Here is a 15,426-nt window from a genome sequence, read left to right as displayed (position 1 = left end):
GGGTAAACAGGAAGTAGTTTTGGCATTTGGCGGGTTGAGTGGTGAAGACGTGCAGAAATGGCGGGTGAGTGTAAAAAGCCCTCTATAACTGCCCCCCTGAGTCATTCCTGTTGTTTTAATGATGAATGCGTGTTTATTTGATGTTACGGTTTGAGTGATACTGGCCGTTGATTTCTGAGAGAAAGCAGTTTTGTGAAACGCTGCGAATTAGCTGTGGCTAAATGCTAATCACCACAGATGAAGCGGCACATGCTTGTTGACATGGTTTTATGTTTATCTGTTTTAATACATGTTAAAGGGCACACACATAAGACACGTATAATACTTCAGATTGCACAAAATACTTCAAAAGCTGGTTAACGCTTTAACCTGCACTGCAGGCGTGTTAAGTGACCTGTCAGTGTAAACACGTGCGGATGTTTATTTAATTTTGAAGTCCACCTGTTAAATTGCTTCTATTATTTTGGACGATTATACGTATATTGTTTGATATTAACTAGTGTTAATATCTGACATGTCTTGCTTATATACGATTATTGTTTAGATAACAGAAATAGCTGAATGTGTATTTGCTGTGGTATGTTATTATGACTTACGACCTCTTTTTCTTTTCTGCAGCTGTGAACGACATGGAAAAGAAGCTTGCAGAGTATAAATGTGACACCAACGAAGCTGTTTGTCTGAAATTAGGTAAATCATCAGTAGAACAGAAAATAGCCAGGATTAAGTCAGGCTCATTTGGTTATGAGTGCATGTTTTGTGTTCAGAATGCATGCATGCAAAAGAGAACTGTTCAGTTTTGTTTAGCATGGTTATTAGTGAAAGGCATTGTGTGTTTGGTTTAAGTGCCCTGTCTTTACGTAAAAGTCTTTGTGTTTGATGCAGTGCGGTTCCCAGAGGATATAGATGATGAAAGCACAACATTTCACCCTGAATACAGTCATCAGCTGTTTGGAGATGAGTATGTATAATCCACCATTGCTTGTCATATAGAATAGCTTTATCCTGTGTGCTTAGTTAACCCTGATTTGTTGTTGTATTGTGCAGTGAATCCTAAAGGACTTGGCATTTAAGTTTTGATGTGAAATAAAACAGTAATATTTAAGTTGGTTATTTCTAGGTCTCCGTTCTAAGCAAGCATCAACAAATTGGTGTCATTGACCTTGTTAACGTCTTTGTTTAAAATAGCAGCTGTAAATACATTTTATATGTCTTTGATGGGACCCAAAAAATTCTAACCATTTTTTTCCTTTGTCCAGTGAAGTGGCATTTGGCTACAAAGGTCTTCAGATCCAGTTGTACTGCAGCGCTGGGAACCTGAGCACTCTCTTTAAAGTCAAATACACTGCCAGGGTCACAGACAAGTTCGACTGTGTGGAGGTACAGTACGGCTTGCAAAGCACAATCGTTGTTAAGACCTCTTTAGGAGTTTTAACATATTTAGACTCCAGAATAATTTAAATGAAAGATGAAATTGCAATGTGGCCTGTGTGGTTGTTAAAACTCCAAAAGGCTGCAATTTCATAATTACTGCATAGTTTATATAGATTTTATTTATGTAGTTTACGCATTGCATTACATCTAACACAAACGATAATATTCATTTTAGCCGTGTCATATCACCCCTTTAAACATGAAAGCGGTTGTTTAAATGTGATTTCATGTCTGTTATTCCGTTAGCCTTCGTATTTATACAGCGGCGATATGATCTAAATGTTTATCATATCACAATGCACACTACATTGCAGTGTGTCAACATATATAAGTATATGCAGCCCTATTTTGCACATAGCAGTCATACTAATGTGATTTTTATATGGTGTTATTATAGGGAGGGAACATCATTTCTGTTGTTTCATCACTTGTAGATTGTGTGTTCATTACAAAAAGGAAAAGCCATTGAAAAGTAATGAAAATGAATCAGGTCCAAACCTTGTATATTTAAAACATGGCGGTAGCACTAATAAATGAAATGCATTACTTTGAAAATTATGTTCGCATGTGTATCTGTGACAAAATGATTTGTTAAAGGTCCAATGTGTGATTTTTTTTGGAGGATCTATTGTAGGGATGTTCCGATTGACGATACTATCGTGTATCGACGAAAGTCAGACATTTTGGCGATAGCTGATTCCTTAGACGATAATTAATATTACAAATGCGCATTGCTCATTTCTTCGTGCAAGATGGCTTGCATTGCACATGGCTTTTCCTCGCGCCAGAGAGAGTTTGTAATGTACGGGGTCTGAGTTTTCTGCACGCGAGAGAGCTTGTAATGCGCATGGCTCGGGCCTTTCATTGCATGAATTGCTATTCGCATGAGGGTTTAAAACCAGCGCACGTGTTGTTCCCGTTAGTAATAATAACAGCGCACGCGGGCATCAACCTACAGCAATAGTTTAATTTCTCTCGTTTAAAAGGTTGAGAAGTAACAATGCACTGAACTCACACTCTGATAGAATGCTAATAGAAGTCACACATGGGCATTTTTAGCCACGTTAGTTTCTGTTTTTTGTCAACAAATCCAGCTTGTCATAAATAACTGTAAATTGCCTCGCCCCTTATCGTGTATCGGCGATCCACAGGCTGGCGATAGAACGATCTGACTAAAGAGAATATCGGCCAACACTAATCTATTGACAGAAATGCAATATAATATACATAACTATGTTTTCAGAGGTGTATGAAGACCTTACATAATGAAGCGTTATGTTTTTATTACCTTAGAATGTTCTATTTCTATCTACAAATACGTTACCCTTACATGGAAATCACCACGTTGTGTCTACAGTAGCCCTAAATGGACAAACTGTTTGGCAGATTGCATTTCATAAATACGTTATCTCCTTCGGCAAAGAAGCGAAAACGCGAGCCGTTGGTTGCAATTCAAAACCTCACCGCTAGATGCCACTAAATTTCATACCCTGGACCTTTAAGCTATTCGGAGAGATGCGATTACAACCCTTTCTAGATTGTTTTTTGTTTCTGTTTTGCAAAACTGCCATTGACCAGTCTTCATGCTAGTGATGTGGTATGATCTCGGATTGCTTTGTTTCTATAAGGTCAGAATCATTTTATACATGAGTAGTTTGTTCTGACATCATGAGACTCATGTGGTTAGTGTTATTTCAGTTTTTTTTTTATGTCCTTAATAACGTACAGTCCCTAAACATACTTAAGATGGTTATGGTAGAGCCGTATTCAAGAATAGCTTGATTTTATGTGTTCTGCAGAGCTTAACCGTTGCTCATATCGGGTTCTTTATTTTCGCTTCTTTTCTCGTAGATAAAGATGTCTTTGATTAGAAGGTTTTTTTTCTGTGTAATTGGATTCAATGCCATTGTGGAACCTCGGCTCATAAAGAAGACGTATTCTTAAAATGAACCTCAAGTCTCTGAAGAGTCTTGGATCCTTAAGCGGTGTTAGTTAATATGGGAACTCCACAATACTGCGCTTTTTATTCGTCTGATTGAGCAATTTGTCGGAGAACTGTCAATTTCTACCATTTTCCGTCCGCGCCGTCCTCTTTTCGCTCCCGTAATGCAACGGGACAATAGTGAGTGTTACTGAGCTGCAGGTGCAGAGATCCCCTTCTGATATTAGCTGATGTCTGAATGAGCAGGAATTAGCGGCGTGTTGCATTAGCCTTTTGTCGTGTGTTTTGTGGCCTTTGTGAATGAAGAGTCCCGCGACACAAGCGGAGCCCATCACGCGGCCCGACGCGGCCAAAGGGCCCTGCTTAGCAGCTTAATACAAAGTGTTCTCATGTCAGCCCTGCTGGAAATGGATACAATGCAAACATGGGTGCGCATTCTGCTGGGTAAAAAAATCCCAGAGAGGGCGGAGGAGGGGGCGGCACCATTGTCCGCCCGGGAGCCCGTGAATGGAGAGGGCAAACTCTTTGATTGAGTTCGCTCGCCAGCTTCTGAACACAGGAGCCTATTATACATGCCTGGGGATTTTTTTGTTAAGTCGAGATCAATTCATTAAATTTTATTGCCCGGTGAGAAGCTGGGACACATTATTGTGGGGGTAACTTCATCTGATATTCATGGTTTAAGATAAGTAGTAAATGTATTCAATTAAGTGGTCGTTCAGTAGAGGCCCAGGAGGAGGGTGCGGGGGGGGGGCTGGAAACTCCTCAGCTGACATTGCTAATTGCCTAATGGGTCTCCTTTTTGTGCCACAAAAATATGTATTTTTTCCATTTAATTTCTTTTTGCACCATGCCAATCATGGCTGAAGTATAGCTTAATGACAGAACAATAGGAAATGACTTTGTTACGGCTCTTTTGATGATGATATGTAAGGCCGAGCGCCAGGGGAATAGGCGCATAACTCATAAATGTGCCACTTGAGTTTATATGATTAAATTCAGCTGCTCTCGCTGTAGACTAGACACAGCTGAGTTAACCGCTCGCCGTCTGTATGCTTTCCATTTACAGCCATGTGAGACGCACAGATTTTCTCTCTTCACCCTTAAAGGGCTTCTTCACCCATCGTTTGCTCTGTATTCACGCTGGTCCAGACCTGTATGACTTTATTCCATCAAACACCTTTGACACAATTCTTTGGTTAGGTTTATGTATTTGCAGATCAATCGCTTTCTCTTGTGGTAATCGAAATGTGCACTTGGCGTTTGTCATTTAAACCCTGTTCTCTCTCTCTTTTCAGCCAGATGATGTGGAGGGGAAGATAAGAGAGATCATCCCTGCTGGCTTCTACTGTAACACAGATGATTTCATCTCCGTCCTGGAGAAAGAGGCCAACTTCAAACCCTTCGGCAGCCTACAACACACCTATAAAGTTCACAACGTGGAGGCTGGAGAGGATCTGACGTACCAGATACACAAGGTGCCTGATCTCACCTAACACAGCTCATGGAGTCTGTGTTTTATCCTTACATCATTCAGATCAATAAAATGCCTGTTTTAGCCATTTTCAACAGGTTGGGCATTGTTACACACAGTAATACAAACCATGATGATAACATCTCTTTGCTAACCTAATGGATTGCTAAAAATAAGTTTATACTAAATTAAATTAAAAATGGCTGAATTTCTACCGGACGTCAGTCACTGCATATCCACGTGCAATGCGATGATGCCACATGACATTTTTTATCATCATTTATTATTTAAAAAAGAACAGTTAGCCAGTATACCATTCTAAATAAAAGGCCTCAAAAAGTATTTTATAAAGATGTATGAAAATAACTCGAATTGTTAAAAAAAACTTGTATCATGCATAATAGGTCTGCGCTGGTAGACCAGAAATCATAGATCGGTACAGTTTTCTGCGTCTTTAAGAATATCTGCTTGTGAACAGAAAGAGAAATAGGTCAGTCTTGGAACATTTAGGCCTCATTGCAAAGTAATGTAATCATTTGTGTTACTGTGTTTAGAAATACATGTACAGATGCCGCCCTACTGCACGATAAACCCTGATACAATCACTTACTAGCTTATCCACAACTGTTATAATGAAACGTTGACTTTACCATAGTATATTTTTAAAGGAACTTCTACTGAAGTTTAAGGCTCTAATCTTGGTGGACATGCCATGAAATCTGTTGGTTTTTATAATGTTTGTGGTGTCAGGTGGATATCTCATGTCCGGGCTTCAGAGAATACCATGAGCGCTTGCAGACGTTTCTCATGTGGTTCATTGAGACGGCCAGTTACATCGAAGTGGACGACGACCGCTGGGATTTCTTCCTTTTGTGAGTAGATCCGTTCTTCGTGTTTCATGCATTCACTAGCGATATCAGTTGCACATATTATACAAATATTTATTGTGAGTTCATTGGCTCTCAGTTTTGCCTCAAGCTACTGTTAACTGCTTAGACAACTTTACAGCTTTTTAAAAAAATATATAAAACAATCATTATCAGTTGTTGAGCAAAAACACGCTGCACATGTCTGCTTAAAAACCTTTGGACCCATGTGCTTACACGCCGTGTGTTCACATATCTATAAGTTAACATTATTTGTTGCATTTAAAAGAATGTCACTAAGCAAACTTAAGAGAATATGTCAAACTTGATTGTTACTTAATGTAACAAATGAGAACCACATATAGAGGCTTTGTCACATTTTTATTGTAGTCATGCGTTTTTAATCCAGTACAACTGTGTTGCTAACTTCAGCAGAGCAGAAATACAAATCAAGTGCTCGCACAAAGCCAGCGAGTGTGGATAAGAACAAAGTCCATTAATAGTGAGGATGGTAATGACTTTAATAACTTTTTTAACAATGTCTTTCACACACACACACACACACACACACACACACGCACGCACACACATACACACACACACACAAAACTTCCAAACGGCTCTAGTTACGTCTCTCCGGCCTTTTTGGGGCCTGTGGGGCCAATTATCAGGCCGCTTTAATTACATTTTCTCCTGCATTGAAGCAAATTGTTGATCTGGCAAGAGTTTCCTTTGTGTTGTTTGTCTCTTTTCTTTGCTCTTGTGTGTCTTTCTTTCTCCAGTCAGGCCAAGAGGCTCAATTGAACGTTGTTGTCTTTTGAAACGGTGAATTGAAAGTCTCCAGCGGTAGTGAAGGGGACTCTGCCTGTGTTTTCTTTGCTTTGGCACCTATTAAAACAGACAATAGGCAAATGGACTGGAGTGATGTGAAGAGGCTAGATGTCTGCCTCTCTGCACTAAGTTGCAGTGCACCAATTAAGTGCATAATGCATTCAGTGTCTCCAGCAGGTGCAGCGATGGCCACTGGCCCTCTGCAGTGGGGGTCCGGTGCATGGGAGCGTGCCTACGATTGACCTGCCTGCCTTTGTCATCTCTCGCTCTCTCTCTGTCTATCTCTTTCTTCCTCGCAGATTCGAGAAGTACAAGAAGGATGGAGAGACCCTCTACGCGACGGTTGGCTACATGACAGTGTATAATTACTACGTATACCCAGACAAAACCAGACCACGTGTCAGGTAATTACTGAGGAAGCACGTGCCCACTATCGGCTTTATTGTCGGGAGGAAAAAAAGGAAAAGAAAATTACACATCTTTCTGTCCCTTGTCCCTGCATCTCCTAAATTACCGTCTCGTGTCTCTGGCGTGCCAGCCTCTCTCTGGGTATTATGGGAAGAGCGATTCCAGCGTCGCCCACCCAAAATCCCGTTTTGAAAACGAGTCTAATGTATTGATTGGCATGAAACGTGCTAACGTTTCATTACGTTGGCCACAACTGAGTGGACCGTATAACCTCTCAGAGATTGGTGATATCATTGGATACTGTATTTAAGAGCATTTTGTGTTGCTGATGAAGATGGCATCACGGTCTACAGCAGTGATGGTTAACAGCACCGGCGACAAGGTCACGCGCAGCAGGGAGTTAACAATGTTAAAGCTGTCAAACCATATTCTGTATAGTAAAATAAAATCACTTTTACTAATGTGTTTTGGCACAGTGTTATGCATTTACAAAACTCAATTTTACCATTCACGCTGTGTCATCATGTCATCTATGTACAGTTCGTGATCATTTTTATTGATTTGAATGACATTTTGGGTCACCATCACTTCATTTAGGGTCCTAAAGCAAAAGCATTGGGGAAGATCAGGTCTATAGTGTCAGTTTCAGTATATTCTGTAAAGTCACTAGTGTAGTGTGCAATCTGAAGGGTGCTGGAGTTGTAGCGGTGCTTACTTTTTCAAACCAGTTGCTTAAAGGCTCAAGAGTTGGAGCATTAAATTGGTATTGTGCTGCATGCTCTTGTGTGCGGGGCCACTGAAGCTTTTGTGTGTGTGTGTGTGTGTGTGTGTGCGTGCGTGTGTGCGTGCGTGTGTGCGTGCGTGTGTGTGTGTGTGCGTGTGTGTGTGTGTGTGTGTGTGTGTGTGTGTGCAGCCAGATGCTGATCTTGCCGCCGTTCCAGGGAGAAGGCCACGGGGCTCAGCTCCTCGAGACGGTCCACAAATACTACTGCAGTTCCCCTAAAGTTCAGGACATCACAGGTATGAAGTCAAATTTCATTTGTCCGTCTGTCTTTTTGTCAGCCGTCATTCCCCCTGATCTCTAGATATCAGCATTGATAAATGTTTGTAAACTGCAGTTTGTTTACTAACAATTTATTATAAAGATTGTTGGACTGGACCACCTGGGATAAAATGAAGCTGTGCTAAATTTCTACCATTAATGCAGAGCTGACCCGTGTATTTATTTAATGTGTATATATATATATATATATTTTTAAGCCAGGACTATGTCTTCGTTAAGTAAATATTTAAGTCGCTTTTATAAAAATGACTTCGAAAAATTTTACTGGTGTGCATCTTGAGACAAAACAACGACGCTGATATATTTGAAGATACGTCAGGGCATGTTATTATCAGTTAAGACACCTCAAACATTCATTATAGTCTGGGACTAGCCTTAAGCCTTGTCTGTGACACCGGGCAATAATGTGTCTTATTTTATTATGTGTCTGTTTTATTAAATGTATGATTCATTTACATTTATTCAATAAGCAGACACTTTTATTCAAAGCAATTCACGTATGAGGGAGCATGAAACATTTTGCCTTAAGAATGAAAGGAATAGGAAACAGCTTTAAAATGAAAATTCTGTCATCATTAACTCGCCCTCTTGTCATTTCAAACCTGTGTGACTTTCTTTCTTCTGCAGAACACAAAAGAAAATGTTGGTAACAGAAAAGCGTTGGTCCCCATTGACTTGCATTGGTTTTGTGTCCGTACAGTAGAAGTCAATGGGGACCAACGCTTTTCTGTTACCAACATTTTTCAAGATATCTTCTTTTGTGTTTTGCAGAAGAAAGAAAATCGCACAGGTTTGAAATGAGTAAATGATGACAGAATTTTCATTTTGAAGGTGGACTATCCTTTAACAGTAAACGTTATGCAAAGCAAAAGTGCACAAGTGGGAGTTCAGTGACAGATTCGTGCGACTTCTGAAAATATTTGCAGAACTTTCTGTGGTATTTTGCATGGTCTACAAAAAATATTTAATGTAATAAAACTATGTATGTATCTTCATGTTTATCTTGGTGCATTTCAATAAAAATGAGTCTTGTTTTTTTTACTAGACCCGTATGATGATTCACTGTGTTGATATTCTGTGCATGTGTGTGAAAGAGAGCGAGCGCAAAGTGTTGTGAAATTCTTTTAAGGCAGTCGTTGCTGTAGAGTTGCTTTGGGTTCAGTGTTGGGGAGGTGAAGGGATGTGATGTTAATTGCAGGCAGTTTGCTGCTGAAATGTGCTGGCCACATGCTGCCACTCACTCACCCCCTCAACAAAGACACAGTTATTCAGAGAGAGAGAGAGAGAGACACCGCACTCAACCACTGCTGATCTCTATCCACCGCTTACAACTTTCCTCATTTCTCTCCGCTGCTGTGTACACACACATCAAGTTTTGTTTGGTTTATCCGTATTAGTCAGTAAAAATGTACTTGTTCGACTTTCTTCCTAGAAATTGGCGTTCTGCTGAATGTCACTCTGCTCCTTTCCATATACGTAAAGCTGTATGTCCCCCAAATGGGACTAAAACACTATAAATGTTCCATAACAGAGTCCATATGTATAGTAATAATCCGCATTAGCACCCATAACCACCTGTTTTATAAACAAAACTATGGTGTGGCTTAGATTTACAGACTTACAATATAATACAAGAGTCATATGGACTTTCATGGCACCTTTCAACATCCATAAAGGAAATGTATACGTTCTGCTAAGTATTCTGCACATTGCAAGACAATTAAGGTTTGAAATAACATAAATGTTATGTGAAATGATGTCTTTTACATTATAATCCTCTAAGACTTTTCATAATTGTCTGTTTGCAGCGGAAGATCCATCAGAAAACTATGTGAAGCTGAGAGATTTTGTTTTAGTGAAGCTGTGTTTGAGTCTACAGTCCTTCTCCAGCGAGAAACTCTCGCAAGGTTTCAGTGACGAGATGGTGTCTGAAGCCAGAGAGAAACTTAAAATCAACAAGGTAACAGCTTTAATCTGCTTTATCGTGTAGTATTTGGTCACGTTTAGAAAGACATTGTAGAGAGTGGAAAGAAATAATGGGGAATGTGACCATACTTATATCGCTTGTGCTAAATATACATTTTTGACTAGGTATGTTTTTTTATTTTTATGGTTTTGCTGATTTGATATAGCAGATAAGCTGGCAAGGTCAACAGTATTCAGTCATGACAGACTCACGCTTTTTCCTAATTAATGAGGTTTTACATTACATTTGACATGACCAAATGATGTGATTAAGTAATCTTTAAAATACATTATAATTTGTACTGCTTTTTGGTTTTCAGCATTTTAAATCTTGGCAACTGTGGTCATTTGATCTTTTTAAGCCCTTTCAGAGCAAATCAATGCATTTTCAGATATACATTAAACGTAGTTGAAAGGCTGAAAAATATAAGGTGTATATATAATATTGTTTCCCTCTTCTGTGGTGAAACCTTTTCTTTTGAATTTCCACAGGGCGCTTTTATATTGAAATAATAAAAGAAGCCAATAAATTGACTCTCAGAGTCAAAGCATTTATATACAGAGGTAATGGCATTGCACGGATGGGCTTTTAGGTACACATAAAATCCCCTTGAAGGTAGGAGCGAGCATCCTTTTCCTCTAAAGGTCGTTGGCCATTAGCAGCTAGTGAGTGGGAGTGGGCCTAACAGTGACCCCTGTGGGACTCCTCTCTCTCTCTCTCTCTCTCTCTCTCCGCTCTGGTCACTCTCTAACGACTCCAATTATAACCCAGCATCCCCTTTTATTTCCCACAATCCCCTCTGCTCGTGTTGTTTGTGAGTGATTATCTCAGGGTGGTGCCTGTGGCATGGCCAGGCAAAATGCTTGGCTCTCCATACTATTGTGGTGTGAGCTGCAGGAGGTATGGAGGACCCCTCGGAGGCATGGTTATAGAAAAAGTCATGGTTACAGACTCACCAGCACTGGAATCCCAGAGTAAAATGGGATTTAGATCCAGAGAAACAGACAGGGTTAAAGTTTTCATTTACTTTAGCTGGTACATTTGTACTGTGTATTTTAGAGCTTTGCATTGCCTGACATTCAGTGTAGGATTGTAGGTATTTTAAAGGTAAATTGTAAATGCATTACCAATGTGTTTCCCTTTCGTTTGAACACATACTAATGGACAGTTGCTGTCTCTAGACATTAGGTAAAATAACCCAGAATATTCCTTCAAGGAAACAAACACTTTCTTGTTTTTCTACTGTTTCTCTCTTAGAAACATGCGCGACGTGTTTACGAAATCCTTCGTCTCAGAAACACAGACATGAGCGACGAAGAGAAGGCCAGAGAGTTTCGTCTGGAGGTGAAGAAAAGACTCTACGGACCCTACAGGGTAAGTGTGTGTTTAAAGATCCGCTCGCACCTGCAGTGTTTTGAAGCAGCTTGAATGGCTGCAGTCTGTCTTGTACACACTGTCAGGTATAACCCTCATACATGCATTAACAAAGCAGGTAGAGCTTGAGCACAATGTACTGAACACAGATTACAACGAACAACAAAACAAGCGAAGTCCAGCCAAAATAAACCCGAATGTTTTTATCAACTGTGACTGCCAGGATTGGCCCGCTTGTGTGAAATTCTCCAAAGCGCACAGTTCAAACTACGACATGTGAAATGAAGCTTTTTTTACCACAAAGAGAACGGGTCTGATTTGCACAGTTATATCAGTGTGCTCCAAGAAACTGAAGAAAAACCGATCTCTTTCAGTGCTCCTGTTGGAACGTTCTGCTGCCTTTGTCTGGTATAATTTATTCATTGAGTGGTGTGAATCGTTCTTGCCGTTTCCTGTGTGATCCTCTCACGCGGTGTTAAGAGTGCGAGGGACCCGAGGCCTCGGTTTTGGTTTGTTTGAGGGTATAATGGTTCACACCGGGCGGCAGCCGCAGTCTCCACATGCACCCCACGAGCTCCATTCACAACAAGTGTCATTATTACAGATTTGCATCTGATTTAAACGGAGCCATTTAGCAGGGACCAGAATGCAGCAGCACCCAGTCACCTGCATGCTCTTTAGCTCACATTTTTGGATCTTGACAGCTTGTTTCAACGTGTGGAAAAGAGCAGCACGAACATTTTTAAGAAATATTCCTTTGGTGAAAGTATGAAAACAATTTTGGAGCGAAGTATAACTGTAATACATAAACAGTTGAATTCTGAGCATTGTTCTGTGGTTGTGGATTCCGAGCAGGCCTAGTTATTCTTGATCTTTTCATATTCTCAATGACTTTAACCACTTTGGCTGTCTGTGTCTTTGTTCTCTATGGAAATTGTCATGACATTGGTGGATGTGTAGCAGATAGTGTTAGTCGATATGACACGTAGCAGGGCTTTGATACCAAAACCCCAGCAGTTTTAATGTGTTGGATCAGAACCATTCTCGTCATGACACTGTCCAGAACAGAAAACCTTGACGGCAGAATAACCACACACCGGACCAAAGAGCCGGAGAGAAAAACATGAGATTGGGCAGGAAGTAGAGCTGGATCTGCACACCACATGTCTTTCTCTCGCTCGTTGCAGATTTTCCCCTCCTCGCATTCGCCTTGTGTGTGTGTGTACAGTTGTTGCCTACTGTATACTTTATGATTATTATATTATATTATAATATTATAATTGTAGCAATGTCAACAGGTTAGTGTGAGGTTTGAGTTTAGGAGATGGCAAAGATCATTAGCCTCACATAATGGAAGTCTATGAGATGTCCTTACTAATGTATTAATACAAACCAGTTGGGATTCACTCACTGACTAATTTATTTAAATAACGCACGCACGCTGTCTGCCACGTCTTTAGTGCCTGATTGACTAAAGAACTCTACTACTACACAAACACATTAAATTAGTGTGACGTGCATAAGCATTTGTCCTTCTTGTAGGCCGGTTGTACGTGTTTTGTTGTGGAGCAGCAGACTCGCGTGATCTGGCGTACTGTACTGAGACTGTACAGCATCGCATCACCAATGCAGTCCAGACACCTGAATCATCTGTGTAAAATGCTGAAAGAATGCTTCACGTCTGGACTTGCGCCTGGTTAGGCTGCTCTGATGATCATATGATGAATTACTGCTGCCATGGTCAATAGAAAACATACACAAACATCTCACTTAAAACAAAATTCTTTAATCATTTGCGCCTGGCAAATGGTGCTGACTTCTGTAAGGCGTATTCTGTTTGAAAAGGATCATTCATGAAGCACAAGCAGAACACATTTGTGTAACCGCTCTCAAAACCATTCTTGCGTAAATTGTCGAGGTGCATTAAATCAAATAATACTTGTAGATTCATAAACTGTTGATCTTTCAAACGGAATAATAATGAAATAATGAACCCGTCTCTGAACTGAAAGTCATTCTGTTTGTGTTTAATAAATAAAGCCCACAGCACAAATCCCTGCGCGTGAAAAATCCACATTGTGATTAGTGAATGAGAGGCGAGTTATCATTTTTTGAAAAACGGCAGACAAAAGTAATTTGTGTTTCTGAATCTAAATACAGTATACGCAAAGTATGTGTGTTTTGTTACTCTTGGTGCAGTTCCAGTCTCCCAGCATACTTGCAGTCTCGCTGCTCTTTTCTTTTTCATCTCTCTTTCTCTCGCTTTATTTTGATACGTGCTGAAGTTTAGCTGTGATGTAATCAGTTTTGCCCTGGGGTTTTGGATGGGATCGGGTGTGCTGGTTTGCATCTCATTTCTCCCGCGCTGTGCTGACACCTCTGTGTTTTTTACCCAATGCTTTTGCTATGTGTGTAGAAGAACCAACGTGAGCTGGCAAAAATTCAGAAATGTTTGAGGCCCGAGGAGTTGGCGTCCCAGGTCAACCAGATGGACACGAGACTGCAACACGAGGAGCTAGAGAAGAGCTACCAGGATGTGCTGGTGGATTATCGCAGAGTCCTGGAGCGACTGGCTCAGGCGTAAACAAACAAACAAACATGCTGAGAGAGTCCTGCAAAGACTGGCCGTGACGGCTCTGTGTTGACATTCTGTTCTGTTTTCACACTGTATAAATACGATACAGCTGCATTTGTTTTGGGTGACCGTTCATTTAATCTGACACGATTATCGGTCTACCGTGGAGCTAAACTAAGATTTTTTTGAGCTGATGTGTTGTTATTATTTCTTCAACCTAATGTTTTTCATAAAATGTAAAAATGTAGATTTTGAAGCACTTCCTTTGAGGAAAAATAAAATGTTTTGTATATTGCTCAAATGTCTCGATTGTACCATCTCTATGGGGGAAAAATAATATTTAATGCTGTTTAATATGCAAAATTCAAATATTTTCAGTGTTATGGTTATGACAATATTTAATCTTGGCAACATTTATCAGTCTCATAACACCAAACTTTCAATTTATGGTATAATATTGATATTTCCTATTATATGATGAAAATATTTGTTGATCTTTTTAATAATTAATGATAAAGAAATGCAATGCAGTGTGAAGGGACAGTTGAATTTGATCTTACAACAAACTCGTAACCGGTATATATATTATTTATTAGCGGCGTGAAATGGCGAGCTAAGTGCAACAGTGTTTTACATTTTAATTTTTTAAACCCATTTTCAAAAAAAAAACATTTTTCTTCAAGCGTTTATTAAATAATAAGCATTAATGAAAAACTCATTCTGTGATTGAATGAAGGGTAAATTGTGTCACATTTTTTTGGGCGTTTATTGTGTAGGGTGCTCCCAAAGAGCAAAGATCATGTGTTAGTTGTTTATCGAGAATAGGAAATACTACACACTTAGCTTACATTATTATAAAACTATACAGGGCTTAAAACTCTGATCATTCACTGTAAGTCAAATGTACAAGTATAAATCTGCTCCCTCTCTCTCAGTTAATGCATCTTCTGATTGCGTTGAGCTCTGAGTGTTTGGCTAATGGCCGTAACGCTCGAGCCCTTCCTGTGCCACGCCGACCACTCACGCTGATTCCATGGATGAATTACCATCCTTATCCTTCGGTTAAAAAATGAAGGTCTAGAGGTTAATTTTCATTTGTCATCCTCTTTAAATGTGAAAAGTTAAGCCTAGAACTCTTGACCATGTCAGATATTAATTGCACGCACTCATGTTCCTCTAGTTCATATCAAGACCTCTCGTGTAAATCCAAATAGAGAAAAATGAATGTGGTTGGAGAATCTAATGATGTGTTGCATTGTAATGATGGAAAATTTCGCATTTGTGTAAGAACAGAAGCGTGGTCCTGGGGGTTTGAGATGTTTAGACCAACATCTGTTCTCCCACTCCCTTTTGAAATGAAATGTGGGAGTTCACCCAAAAATGTAAATACTGTCATCAAACCTGTTTCAGTTTCGTTGTTCTGCTCAACACAAAGAAATATATTTGGAAGAATGTTTGTAAGCAAACAGTTCTGGGGAACTGTTGACTTCCAT

The 15,426-nt window shown here is 39.9% G+C and overlaps 1 protein-coding gene across 1 annotated transcript; it reads left to right on the top strand.

Annotated features, from left to right (window-relative positions):
- On the top strand, window positions 1–14,227 carry hat1 (histone acetyltransferase 1). The gene is made up of 11 exons (XM_057336721.1): window positions 1–64; window positions 619–690; window positions 886–961; window positions 1,260–1,380; window positions 4,675–4,854; window positions 5,601–5,722; window positions 6,847–6,951; window positions 7,869–7,975; window positions 9,827–9,978; window positions 11,242–11,358; window positions 13,775–14,227. Exons 1-11 carry the CDS (start codon window positions 58–60, stop codon window positions 13,940–13,942), a joined length of 1,227 nt encoding a protein of 408 aa, XP_057192704.1. The 5' UTR covers window positions 1–57; the 3' UTR covers window positions 13,943–14,227.
- Window positions 14,228–15,426: the final 1,199 nt, after the last annotated feature.

The sequence above is a fragment of the Triplophysa rosa genome, linkage group LG6 (assembly GCF_024868665.1).
Source record: "Triplophysa rosa linkage group LG6, Trosa_1v2, whole genome shotgun sequence".
NCBI lineage: Eukaryota > Metazoa > Chordata > Actinopteri > Cypriniformes > Nemacheilidae > Triplophysa > Triplophysa rosa.
The sequence above is the reverse complement of the archived record's forward strand: the minus strand, read 5'-3'. Positions and strand labels throughout refer to the sequence as shown.

What these genes read in the sequence shown, in the direction of transcription:
- hat1 (XM_057336721.1), top strand. An exon ending in ACAAGTTCGACTGTGTGGAG is followed by an intron (nt 1,381 to 4,674) that starts GTACAGTACGGC and finishes CTCTCTTTTCAG; the next exon opens with CCAGATGATGTGGAGGGGAA. An exon ending in AAAACCAGACCACGTGTCAG is followed by an intron (nt 6,952 to 7,868) that starts GTAATTACTGAG and finishes GTGTGTGTGCAG; the next exon opens with CCAGATGCTGATCTTGCCGC.